Raw genomic sequence first — 14,043 nt, 5'->3', positions numbered from 1 at the left:
GACAGTCACAAGTACAAACTCTAGTCTGTTTTACAAGTTTTATTAAAGTTATAATTAAGGTTATGATTACCCATTCATATAGAAATCTTATAAAGACTTATGCACAAGTTACAAATATAGTCATACTCAGATCCTTAACAATATTCTTAGGGTCTGATGGATACCTTGTCAATTGATCATCAGTAGAGGGATGGTTCCTGCTGGAGTTTTCCCATTGGTAACCCATTTTACCCACTCCGGGAGCTCTCTTTTATCTTGTGATTCTTATTACACCGAACACTGTACTCTCAGGCATACGAACACTGTACTCTCATGCATACCAATCCTTTTTTTCCTTATCTGTATTGCACCCTCCCCCCAAGAATATTGTGGTTTTTTATAGGTTATTTATAGTTCCTTTTATTCTCATTGGCATCTATGCAGACAGGACACTTGTTAGAAAAAGACATTACAATGAGGTATCTTGTGGATTTGAATGGCACATTTTGGTTGCCGGTCCCTTTTTCGTAATACTACCTGTTGACACATTTTCCTCATGATTTTGTGGCATGGGGTATTCTTTGTTCATTTACTTATGTCAAACATTTCTATGTCCTAGTATAGCTAAGCTGACATCTTTACAGGCCTTCAGCCTGTAGGCCTTGCGTTTCAGCCCTGCTTTACTTAGATAGCTAATATAAACTTATCACTTTTAAATGCTTATCAATCTTATGCTTCTGTGATCCTACAACTTAAATCTATTTAGCATACAATAGCATATGAGCTCATCATTACATCACACAATAAATGAATGATAAAATGAAGTAATTGGCTACATATGTATGTAGAAAATTTCCATCACTCTGGTTTCAGGACACCCCTTGCATAATTTTGAAAATGAGATAACATTTTCCTCAAACGAGGCCATATGTTCTCTGGTCCTCCTTTCAGAACTAAACCAATTTCTTTAAACAGACTAGAGTTGGTAAAACATTTATCCAGGAGAGCTATCATCAAGGGGTTCCATGGCTTACTGTCAGTAAAAAGTATGGATAGAGGGATGTATTTTGTTCCATGCTCTAATAGTAACCAGGTGCTTCTGATGTATTTGGGAGTAAATTTTAAAGCTGGGTCCTGCTTCTGAAGGCTGCCTGTAAATTCAGCCCTGCTAATTTGCAATCAAATGTAGGTATCCAGGCAGTCCATAGAAGGAGAGGTGGCCCCTGAGATAAATGGTGCTTTTATTTGTAATCTGCACAATAAATTGGCAGCCAGTGCAAAGAAACATACACAACATGTTGCAATATATCTTCTTTACACGTAAGGCAGGTGGCTGTATTTTTCATTAGCTGAAGCTTTTAAGTGGCCTTCCAGGTCCACGTTAGAGCCTGCTGGTCAAGTTTGAGATGAGAAGCTTGGATGATGTTATGATCAGGTATAAAGTCAAACTTGAGTAATGTTAGGTTTGGATTCTCATTGTGTGTCTGTCACAGATTGGCTGGCCCTTTAAAAAGGGTCAGACTCAGCCTTCTTTGTGATTTAGCAGATATCCCCAGCTGATCCTGATCTGGATTCTATTACAATTAGGGGTCACAACTGTGAAAAGGTCAGGGTGACCCACAGACAGAAGGAAATGAAAACAGTGAGGAAGAGAGGAGCAAGGGAGTTCCCCTTCTCTGGGAAGGGCCAGATGCTGTCCAGGCTGGAGAGAACACCCAGAAGAAGGTTAGGCTCCTGTGGGGGTCCAGAGATAGGGCCTCTAAGAAGCAGGAAGGTCCCTGGGAGAGGCTGCCAGAGTCCTTAGAGAAGGAAATCCACTAGGAAGAAAGACCTCCAGGGAAAAAGCCCTGGGAGGCAGTGCTCAACCCAAAGAGCAAAGAAGGAACTCTGCAGTCCCTGTGAGTTGAGTGAAGAACAGGGAACTTCAGTGTAGCCTGAGGGGCAGAAGGATCTTCTGTTTGGATGTTGGTTTGGATTCTTTAGTTGGATTTTGTTTGCTCTGGAAAGAGGTGACCTGGTTGGAGGATTAGGCCACAGAAGACATCACCTTAAAAGGAGCAAAGAAATGGTTAGCGAGAGGCACTGTTTATGAAGACCCCTTTGGCACCACACTTTGACGTGGATGGGTGCTACGTAGTGAGTGGAACCACTTGCATTCTCCAAAATGAAAATACCATTAAGATGCCTACCATACTAATTCACTTTAAAGGAAGGTAGAAGCCAATGGTTTTGAAGTTGATGTGAGACAATAGTGGTTAATATGGTAAGCAGAGGTCTGCCTTTCTTTCAGCTAAAATATCAGCTGGATGGAAAAAACAGTGGTTTTTGCCCTTTATATATGGAAGATATAACACACAGTTCAGTAAATTTGGGATAAATTGCAGCATGTGACATTCATGTCTTTAAACAGTTCCTCTACTATTTGCTATGTGCATTGGGTGCATTTATATTTAGCTTTAAATGCAACTATAACCACTCTGCAGCTGTAATAATTAAAAATGTTCTGGAAATGGTCTTTGGTTCACTCTGTGTGCAGCTCAGATTGTTAAATATCATAAAGTTGCTTTTCCAGCCACTAAACAGTTCTAAACATTAAGTATATCTTGCAGCTAACTGGAATTTCTAGCCAGTTAAATACCCACCCCCTCCAAAAAAAAATTCAAAATACTGATTAACTGAAAATAAGCCCCACTAAAGAACATGTTAGACCAGCTCCTCAGTTGGCTGAAATCTATGTAGGCTCACTGACTTAAATGCTTCTATGTTTATTTACAACAGCTGAGGATCTGGTCCTTCAGTTTTTTTGGGCAGGGTTTTTTTTTTTTTTCTTTTTCCACTTTATATTTTGTTTACAAAAAGAAGTTCAAGGTGTCCTTGTCATAAGGGCCACTCATTTATTTTTCTTTGCAAAAGTAAATAATTGATTTAGGCTGTCTTACAGCCATCTTATAAAAACAAATACCTGAGAAGGAAAACTAGAGCTAGAGATTTCCCTCTATTTAACAGGCAAATATTAATCATCTGTGAACATAAATTATTTGAAATTGCAAAATTTGTCTAAGGGAATATAAATGACCTTCTAGCTTCCAAACTAGTTTTTAATGGAGAAAATGATTTGCCTGGTTTGGTATTGCACTGGACAGGTACAAAATAAAAATGGTGTGTTCATTACCTCCTTGAGCACTGCACTTGAGGGATGTGGGATGTAGTTCAACTGGCATTCCCTTGACTTCCCTGGAATGTGGTGATGGAAACATACCATCATACAATGATAACTGATTCTCCGTCACATGCTCCTAGGACAGTTTGTAATGAAAAAGGGGGCTGTTTAGGGGGCTCGATTTATAGAATCCTTTATAGCTGTATTTGCTTCTATCACAACACCACGATACAGTATGGCTTAGCAGAACTAGACCACAGAACTCTGCTGCACAAAAGCCCAGCATCAGAAAAACAATTGAGTTGCAGTTTTGCATTAAGATGCAGTGACACAAGCTGTGTAAGTTTCCTACAATACCTGCCTTCACTCTGTCTGGCTGCAGCCGCTGTGCTGTCAGTCTCTTGCTTTGATGAATGCTAAAAGTCACCTCATCTCCCCCACATTTCAATCAAAATGACTCAAATGTCTAGACATACAAAGCAGTGTTTGAAAGTGAACTTCCATTGCTGGGTTGAACACAGTCAGATTTAAAAGGCGAGAGAATTTTTCAAGCACAGGATCTTGAACATGAGTTGATAAATAGAGCTGTGCCCAAACTGCAATTAAGCAGTGTTCAGAGATTTTGCTTTGGTTTATGCCCAGCTTTATTATTAGACTGAAAAACACAACAGCAGGAACAAAGATACAGCAGTTGAGGCAAATCTAGTAAAATCCTCTGCATCTCAAAAGGATTATAAAACCTCTCCTTTGATTGACTGTTCCTGTCACCCCACACTTACAAAAGCAATGATCTTTAACACACCATATGTTTGATTATTTGTTCTGTTTTGTGTGGGAGCTGGAGTGGGACTAGCATAACCTTATCTTTAGCTGTCTGATTATTAAAATAAATCAGTTGTAACTTTAACAGGGCTAGGCAGCCTGGTTGAGTGGTCTGAGTACAGGATTTGAGAACTCAGAAAAAGTTCCTGATGCCCATGTTCTAGCTCTGACATAGACTCCAAGTAATCTGTCTTCTACTCAATTTCTCCATTTGTGAAGTGGCAATACCACTCATCCTTCAGCATCAGTTGATGTTTGTACAGTGTTTTGAAGATATAAAATAGTAGATAAAATATATGCATTGCTACTGCCTATTTCTGTAGCATATGTATTCTGAATATCTCTATATATTTAAAATAGATACAATGCAGTGACAACCAGAAATCTAAATAGCATGAGGAGGAACTAAAATTCAGATCTTCCTGCTCCGGAACACAGATCCCTATGGCCTGACTTAAGGGGAAAATTGTTGGCCTGTTAGTAATATAAGCCTTATGACAAAGTTGAGCAGCTCTCATTCTATAGAGAGCTGTGGTGTATAGACACGCACTCGCTAGCAATTTAATAGTGTATTCTTATTCATTGTCCTTTGTGCAGAATACTGATTAGTTTGGAAGAAAGAGAATCCTTAAACGAGCACAACGAAATTAAAAAACACACACTTCTTTCAAAAATAATTTAACCTACTGCTACTAGTGACACCTAGGAGGACTATGGTTAAAAATCTTCAGAGGAGAAGGGTTCTCAATTTTTTTTTTACTGTGTGCCTTTGTAACTATTCAGTTTCACTGTTCATCTGTATCCTCAGTCAGTTCCTTCTATTGTTTGTGTAGGCATTTCACACAAACAACAGCAAGGCAGAACACTTTTGAATAAAATACAAAAATATAACAGTAAAGTAGCAACATTTGACAGGAAGAATCTGCAGTAATACCTGAAAGTATTTTTAATTCATTTTTTTGAAAATGACTAAACTTTGGTTGAATATCTCTTTAAAAGTATCGGAAAGTCTGAGAAACTGAATATGGAATTAGAACTGAATGCGATTAGAATAATGAAAAGGGTTTAGTATTTCAAGGATTTCAAGTACTACGAGATCCTTATTAATCTAAAATGTTGGGGGAAAAGATGCGGTTTATCCCATCAAAAATGTCCAATAGAAAGATGCCCTCTATCGAGAAACTGGTACCAAGCTCTAAATGCTTTGAGTGTCAGTTGAAAATACTGCAGGACTGAGTTGGTAAGACCATATGTCCTTTAGCTTCAGACATTTTAAAAGCAGGAGTTTAAAAATAAAACTTACGAACAAATTAGCCCTGGGCGAAGGAAGTTGGAGGTACTAGATACCTGTGTTTGGAGCCTGCTACTTAGAATTTTAATAGTTGTCTTCCAGTGTTAAATAGAATGTCTTGTGTTTCTTGCTGCTTCTCTTCATAACATACATAACTTTGTAACCTACAAAGCAATGAACACCAGTTGCAGTGGGACAGCTTCCTTCCAGCACTGCCCTCAGATGACAATTACATTGTTGTGAATTTAGCCAGGGACCCACTTGCTGAGCAAGGTATGGAACAGCTCAGGAACCCTAAAATGCTCCTTGATTCATTCCTTTTCCCTTAGCCCGTACCTTGAGAGAAAATGATCTGGTAAGACTGATCCCCACCTGTATGCTGAAGTTAGAAAGTGGATGGATTTTTTTGGTAGCAACACTCACCTCTCTGAGCCAGGGTGAAGGGATTTGTGTTAGTTGCCTCAGAGAATACAAGATTAGCTCGCTTGCTGCTATGAGTAGCTAATATCCTGCAGAAATGTTTCAGCTCCAGGTTTTATTAATTCTCTGCATAAACCAATGATTTGTTTTTATTTATTTTTTTAATAAATGATTCCCGATCAGAGACAAGATAATTTGTCAACTCATGAAGATCCAGTTTTCACTTTCACTATTTATCTTGAAAATTGCAGTGGGGTTAGGTCCCTTAGAAAACCTCTTTAAATCTTTATCTTGGATAGCTGGTTAAAGGATATTGGTTCACTAGTTTCCTGAAAAAGGCAGATGATTAGAGGGTCAGGAGATATGACACACAAGGAAAGTCAAAGGAGGCTGAGTACTGTTGGCATTGGTAAGAAGTGGGTCTTGTACAAGGTAATAAGTTATTTTACAAATGCTGAAGAGGTTACTGAACAAATGCCTTAACGACCAGGGAAAACAAGCATTGGGAAGATTTGCTAAGACATACCTGAAACATAATCACTAAGCAGCTGTACTTGTGGGTTAGGTAAAAAACACTTATGAGACCAGAACAGATGGAAATTTATGCCATAAAGGGCAGTTGAAGTGTATAATTCAGGAGGTCCCTTCCTGTCCACCATCTAAAACTCTGACATAGATAATGCTCTAATGAAATGCTAATTAAAAGCCAGATTGTTGCACCCTTATTAACACTGAGTAATACTTTGCTCTTAATTTAGTCACATTGGTTTCAGTGAGATTACTCATGGAGTAAGGTACTGTTTCATACAAGTAAGGGTAGGAGAATCTGGCCCTGATTAACACTTTGATGGCTCTATAGCCAGGCCATGTAGCCTTGTATTTCTGCTCCAACTCCCTCTAAAAAATGATACCAGCATAAGAAACTCAGAATGAAATGAATTTCATGTGCTGCAGTAGGAAAGAGCTATTTGGGAGTGGCTGTTGCTCTTTCTCCCTCTCTCCGCATTCCCCTCCCCAATGAGATTATAGGGTATTATTTTTTATTTTAACTCCTCACCCTTTTTGAGATTTTCTTCTGTGTTACCTTGCACCTGTGAAAGGATGGCTAAATCTCTCCAGCCTGTCAAGGCAAAATTAAACTGGTGTTAATTTCAAAGCAGCTGTTAATGGTAATGCCTGATTGAAAGTTGTGCTTTAGGTATACATGTAAGTGCTAGCTAAAGGAGTGCTGCAGTAGAATACAAATAGCCATTATTAGTTCCTCTCTAACTGCTGTTGGCTTGTACCCCACAGTGTTAGCCACTGCAACTCGTAGATTATTTGCTGTAGACTGTTTGTATCTGTCTCTTGATTCTGAACACTTCTGGAGTAGGATACTGACGTGATTTTTGTTGCTGTTGTTCTGTTTGATTTTTGGAAAACTCTGGTGGTTCTGCCTCAAATATTTAAACTTTTTTCTTCCAAAGAGAGAAAATGGCCTTGGTGGTTTTACTATTATTTTAGGGTAAAGGCTTGACTGAAGTGTAATTTTTCTTTGTCATCATAACAAGCCTTGGCAAATGGTCCTAAAAGATCAGGTAGAATTTCCTCATAGGCTACTGTGGCTGCTGTAATCAGGCTGTTTCCAGGCAACTGGATCCTGTGGTTACTGGTGTCTCAATGTCTGTGTAGCAGTAGACTCATTCAGCTGACGGATGTGGAACATTATGAAAAATCAAATACGGAGAAGGCAAATTTCTGCTTGCTTTTTGCCACGTATTTGGTTATTTTTAATCAAGAAGTTTTTCTCCATTTTATTTTATTGGAATGCAAAATGCTCCTTTGAGACCAGGGAACAAGTAAAATGTGATTTAAACCTTGTGGGAAAAGATTTAATTCTAATTTAATGAGAAATATAATCCTACCTTATTGCTTGAGATGCAAAAACCAAATATAACCTGGTCACGATCTTGAGATGGGAAGACCAAGTATAACTTGACCTATTTATTAAAAGTAGGTGCTTTTGGTGTAGGTACCCAGTGAGGTAAATGCTGTTGTTCAAAACAAGAAAATAAGAGGTTAGCTCCATCAGGTAAATAATCAGTTTTTTTCTTTATGATCAGTTGAATGATTCAGAAAACAAACTTCTGTAACAACATATTCAAAATTCAGCACTGACCTGCAGTTGCTGTATAATGTCTGAGATACTGCATCATTTGTCTTATAACAGGAAATGACTACATCCCTCAGGTAGCACCACTGTGGGTAAATTGTTGACATTTTATTATTACAGTAACAAGTGGTTATCAGCAAAGGAACCAAGTCACGCCTCACACTGGTGAAACCCTATTGACTTGAGTAGCGGCACTTCCTGATGTACAGTAGTATGAGTGAGAGGAGAATCTGTACCAAAATATGTACAGAACTGAATCCTTGTGATTTATGGCTAACAACTGATGGTTTTGTTCATCTGTTTTATTAAAGTTTCTTTTTGTAACATTTTTAAAAATGTGCTCAACGCTAGTGTTGAGTGCAGAGATGGTGAAGTGTTGCCTGCATTAGAACATTTACCTGTTAAAGATGGCAATAACTGTTGAATGGTGTTTGTGCAGTATGGAATACCTTGAGGAAGTACACTCATTACCATTTGTCACTAATTAGCTGCCTCCCAGATGGGTTTAAGCCCAGGGATCATGTGATAGCCTGCAGGTTGCTTGGTCCTTAGATGACAGACCAGTTAGTAGTACAGTTAAGGGAGGAGACCTCCAGGGAGCAGGAAGAAGCTTGCGGAAGACCCAGGGCCAAGGAAAGAACCTGGAAGGCGGCTCTGTACTCCAACTAGCTAAGCATATCACCTTGTGGAGATTCCTCCAGTGTAGGCAGCGGCAGAAGCCTTATAAGGAAGAGGCTTTAGGAGGGGCAGGCTGCAGGGCCTGCTTTATCTGTTTTGGTTTGTGTTGGATGGTTTTGGTATTGGAAAATAAACCAATTCTTGACGAAAAGGACTGGAATTCTGCTTGTGTTTGGGGCTAGATTTGATTATATTTGGAACTGGTCCACTGGTTTAGTGTTAAAAATGATTCAGTTGCAATGGTCCACTGGTTTAGTGTTAAAAATGATTCAGTAGACACATCAAACCATATTCATCCCAGGACAGCAATTTCTCAGCATATCCTAGTAGGTGCTGAAAGTAGGGACAGGGCTACTACAGAATGGGCATACCTGCACTTAAAACTGGAAAAACTCTGATTAATGTTGCCAGTGTTTCTGTATTCATTCCCATTACTCTTCCTTTTATATATTTTTCTTAACTTTTGGTGCCCTAATGGCCTGAAAGTGTTACAATGACTTTGAGCTATGCAACTGCCGTTAAAAGCTGACTCTTAGGGTAGGTCTATGCTACCACTTAAGCCAATTTAGCTTACATCACTCAGGAATGTGAAAAAGACACTTCATCTGAGTGACACAAGTCATGGCAACCTAAGCTCTGTCTCTGTCCCTAAACTCTGGGTCTATACTGGCAGGAGACACTCTTTTGCTGACAACTTCCACCTCTCACGAGCATAGAATAATTATGCCGATGGGAGCATGCTCTCCTGTCGGTATGCAGCATCTTCACCAGACATGCTGTATTGATGCTGTTGCGCTGCTGTAGCATGTCTGATGAAGACCTGCCCTTAGAAAATCTACCCACAAAGGCCAGATAATTTAAGATCTGTCCTTAAAAAGCAACTAACCTTATTTTTTTTCCTCCTTAACCTTTTTAACCACATATTTTAATCTTATTTCCTGATTCTGAAGATGTTTAGTCTGGAAATCTGGTCTGAGGAGACCATGGGAGTCAGTCCTTGTATTGATGTATTTACATACTGATTTCAGCTAAAACCCAACAAATTAAAAGTGCCACTTTATATTTCAGACCTTAAAATACGCTCAGCTTTGGTTCACTTTGGATTTTGGGTAATGGTTTAGGTTAATTCTTCGCATATTTCAATTGATTTGTTCACCCTTCTCCACCTGACCATCCAAAATGCATTCAGTGTCTGCCCTTGTGCCTCTCTTGACTTTACCATAGCTATTTACCCCCATTGGTATTGCGTTATGTATGTATGTATTTACTTGTCTATGTCTACAGGCATGTATGTATGTATTTACTTGTATAGTCTACAGGCTATGTCTACACTTACAGCGGCAAATTCGCCACCGTCAGATCAATCTTTCTGGATTAATTGAGCAGTCAGTAAAGACCCGCTCAATCGATCAGGAAGTCGACGCACTAAGACCACGCCCCTCAAGTGGCTCAGCGCAGTGAAGACACCGCGCACAACGGAAGTTAAGAAGTTGACAGGAGTTACGCAAGCTACTCTGCGTAGCTTGCATAACTCCTGTCAACTGCCGCTGAATTCTCAAGTAAGTGTAGACCTGGCCTCAGTGAAGGAGCAGGGTTTGATTTGTGCTGCGCAAACATGAAAATAAGACAGTTGCTGCCCTGAAGTACACCCATTATAACAATATTCCACCCAGTTCAGACACCATTTTCTTTTACTGCATGCTGCTGATGACTGCAATCAGCAATGGTTTTCTCATGTATATGTTGAGGAGGAGAGGGGAACTAAGGTAGATCCCTGTGGGATTAGCAACTGAACAATTTTGGGGAGAAGGAACAGCTAGCTGTTGCCACATTCTAGGTCCCATTACAGAATAGTGATTTGAGCTTTTAGCATGTCTACTAATATGTCATGTTGGCACAACAGTAACAGCTTGTGGATGACTCAAAAAAGTAGAGAGAGTCAGAAAACAAATATTTTAGCAGAAAATACATAGGAATGTGAAATACCTTTTCACATGGTGGTATTTTTCACATACTGTTACTATGATCCTCAGCTTTTATTAAAGATCTTGTAGATGTGTACTAGATCTCCTATTGTGATCTTTCTTATAAACCATGTGCTGTAGGCCAGCGTTGGCTAATATCTCTTCATGGCTCATATTCCCAGAACAGTTTTATATTTTTCTTCTGCTACCCTTTCGCAAACTCAGAAATATTCTTCCAATAGAAACGACAAGTTGCATACATGGGTCAATTTTTTCCCTTTATTATACTTATGCAACCTCCAGTGACTTCAGTGTGGACTTCATGGAGGAAGTCCTCATTCAACGGAGGAAATCATTTGGCCCACATGAAATTTAAATAAAGGGCAGTTAGTGTGAGTATAGAAATGGAGAGAGAGAGTTGGCGGGGGAGGAGGGGAAGTGCCTGTGTTCTACATACTAATTGCAGACACTATGCATTCGTTTACGGGGTCAAAAAGTACTATTGATGTGTATTAGAACTGCCTCACTGATAGGAAACAGAGTCAGTTAAATGAAACATTTTGTGATGTGGAAAGTAATAAGTAGAGTGGAGACTGGATCAGTAATGGAAACGATCTTATTTTGCACTCTTGTTTTTGTTTCTTGTGTCAACAATACAGAAGAAGTAATTTAAGGCCTCTGTGACAACAGTGCACCACCTTCATCCAGTGTTTTATGAAGAAAGTGGTTTGTTTTATTTCTTTACTTCGTTTCAGGAAAACTTTTGATGATTATTTTTGGACTGTATGTCAGATATCAGAAACATGTATGCTATTTGGCTTTACTAAAGACATGTGAAAAATAAAACCTGTTATTAAGCAGCCACCTAACAATTTGTACAAACATGAATTACTGTCTGGTTCTGTTCTTTAATGACATCTACTCAATTTGGATTAAAACTGCCGAAGACTTCAATTTTTCAGATTTTTATTCATAGTATATTCTTGTTCAGGGTTTAATAAATAATTTAAACATTGGCTGCAAAATGGAGACACAAAAAGGGGACTACATAAATGTTTCAAATCAAATATGCTGTCTTGAAATTTCAGTAATCCTGACTTTAAGATATCTAAGGTGAGCAGACTATTTGTTGAGTTTTGCTTTTTTTTTCAAATTAGCTGCAGTGAGTTCTATTCATCAGTTTGGTTTATTAATATAAACAAAACAAAAATGAAAAGCTGTAGCTATAGTTCTCTAATTACATTTTAGCAAACAAAGTCTACTAAGTTGTTTTAGTTTTGTTCTGTTGTCTTGTATTAGTTGAGGAATGGGAATTTTAAGACTGATTCTATTCTAATCTCTGATAGACACTTCATGTAATGGTGGGAAAATATCATAATTTGCTGTCTGTTTCCACAGTCTGAATTAAAATATATGGAAATGAATCTAATAACAGAAGAGACTATCTGATATGATAGACTAAAATTGCTTTAAAATCATGTACTTGTAAAATGATTTTAATTTGTACTAAAGATACCGAAGTATGAAATTTATTGAATAGAATTAACATTTAAAAAAAGAATATACTATGTCCAAGTTTTTTCAGTACTTGAGGAATAAGGAGCCATTTCAGAGAAGCTCCTTCATTGGAATTTTTGTTAAAAGATGGGAAAAGTGGAAAATTAAGAACTGAGGAAGTTATAACTGAATGACAGAATGAGAAACATTTATTCAGATCTGGTCCCTTGACCCTTATTAAATTCATTATGACTGTTAGAGAGAGGAAAGTGATAGGATATGTCCAAGTCAGCAAATTGTGTGAGGGGAAAAAGGGTAGTGGGGTTTTGTTTTTTCCCTCCTATATTTTTGCAATCAACAGTGAGAACATCACAGCATGGATAAGAAGAGCCACATAATGGTTAGCAAGATGAAATAATTGGCTTAATTTTATTTCTGGTAAAGAAAAAGCCTGTGGCCACTATGGATCAGAGTAGAGCTAGTCTGTTTTTTACTTTATTTCTAAATATCCAGAAAAATCAGTGTTTGGACAGGAAGTGGGTACTGCATCCCCAGAAGCACCATGCTAGAGGCTGTGAAGAGGGTAATGCAGTACTGTTTGTTTGGTTGTTTTAGGGTGGGTTTTTTTTTGTTTTTTTTGTTTTTTGGACTTCACTAAGGAGGGAAAAGTATACAACAGCAATAAAAATACGCAGCATGTTTTTCAGGATCTTGTTGTTTCAAAGTTTCCTGGATCATTAAATGTTAATTGCCCGGTCATTCTGACAGTCCAAAATTTCCGTGAGCCACTAAAGCAGATTTCCATCAGTTGAAAAGCTAATACTGGTCTGTCATTTGTACATGGATTGTGTGATTCATATGCTGTGAACAACAATCATATTTTTCATTTGCTTTTCATTGGCAATATTTTTCACCAGCCTTGAAATGGGAAAATATTTAAACCCTTAAATAAGCATCTCAGTAAAACTGTGACAAAGGTTGTGTGTGTACATACATTTCTAAATAGACTGTTTTCTGATGAGTATTTGGCAGTGGAAAGCATTGGCTGAATCTAATTTATTCTAAGCGAAAGTGCATCGTTAATTTTGCCAGCCTTTTTGATTCAACAATGAATCATCATACCATTACACTTAGCAAAAACAATAGAAGTAGGTAGTGATGCAATTTGACTGTAGCCCAAAGCATGGCCAGAAACTTACACTGTTTCACCCCACTGAGTCAAATATTGCAACATAGAGTTTGTCAGGCCAGCTGGATCAAACATGAGATGGCTCACCAGCTGGGGGCTGATCCTGTAGGGTGCTGAGCACCTACTATGATGTGTTCAAATGCACTCTACACCTTTCAGGATATGATCAACAGCTGACTGGATTGATCTTCTGGCCTACACTAGAGTGATTCAGCAACAGAGGAGCATATCCTGAAATCTATAGAGGGCTTAGTGCATGGCAATTGGAGAATATCCATTGGAATGACACAGAATGGACAATCATATGAAAGCCATCACCAGTAGCAGGAGATGGTTAGAGCTGCAGATATTACTTTCATCTCTCACGCTCAAGAATAATATTGGCCATTTCAGAAATGAGTTGTGCGGTTGAGATTAGCTCTTTAAAATAACCATTTTCAATAAATATCAAACTCACTTCTTGGTGGAAAATAGTCACATTTTTTTAATATAAAAACAACTTGACATTTTTCAGTAATACTTTTAATGAGCATTGCTCTGAGCGATAATATAATGGGGTTTGCTTAAAAGTAGAACAGACTGGTGACGCTTGGCAGAACAAAGTGGCATATGGTAAAACAGTTGTGATTTATTGGCAAGTGCTTTCATTTTTGGAAAGCTAGCGGCTTTCGGCACAGTGGACTGCATCTTGATATTCAGAGCTGAAAAGAAACAACTGCTGAACAATATGCACAGGTTAATTTAAAAAGGCATGATCCTTTAATAAAGGCAAGCAAAGAACCTAATCTTATAATTTTACCCTTTGCATTCATTCTTCTTTGTGTGATAGCTAACTTTTTGTCTACCACTGCATCTTTAGATTAGTTCCTCTTAAAATATTCCAGTATTAGA

The 14,043-nt window shown here is 38.3% G+C and overlaps 2 protein-coding genes across 2 annotated transcripts in view; both read left to right on the top strand.

The window, feature by feature from the left end:
* The window catches only part of LOC137164328 (neurexin-1-like), a 250,070-nt gene extending 238,838 nt beyond the window's left edge, over positions 1-11,232 (top strand). The window contains exon 5 of the mRNA XM_067565130.1: positions 11,126-11,232. Within this exon, the coding sequence (XP_067421231.1) occupies positions 11,126-11,139 (14 nt within the window). The 3' untranslated portion in view covers positions 11,140-11,232. The remainder of the gene's footprint in view (positions 1-11,125) is intronic.
* The window catches only part of NRXN1 (neurexin 1), a 753,679-nt gene that overhangs the window by 21,657 nt on the left and 717,979 nt on the right, over positions 1-14,043 (top strand). The window lies entirely within an intron of this gene.

The sequence above is a fragment of the Emydura macquarii genome, unplaced genomic scaffold (genome assembly GCF_026122565.2).
Source record: "Emydura macquarii macquarii isolate MOO-44397 ecotype Brisbane River unplaced genomic scaffold, CSIRO-AGI_Emac_v2 contig_2676, whole genome shotgun sequence".
NCBI classification, from domain to species: domain Eukaryota; kingdom Metazoa; phylum Chordata; order Testudines; family Chelidae; genus Emydura; species Emydura macquarii.
This window is presented reverse-complemented; position numbering and strand designations above follow the sequence as displayed.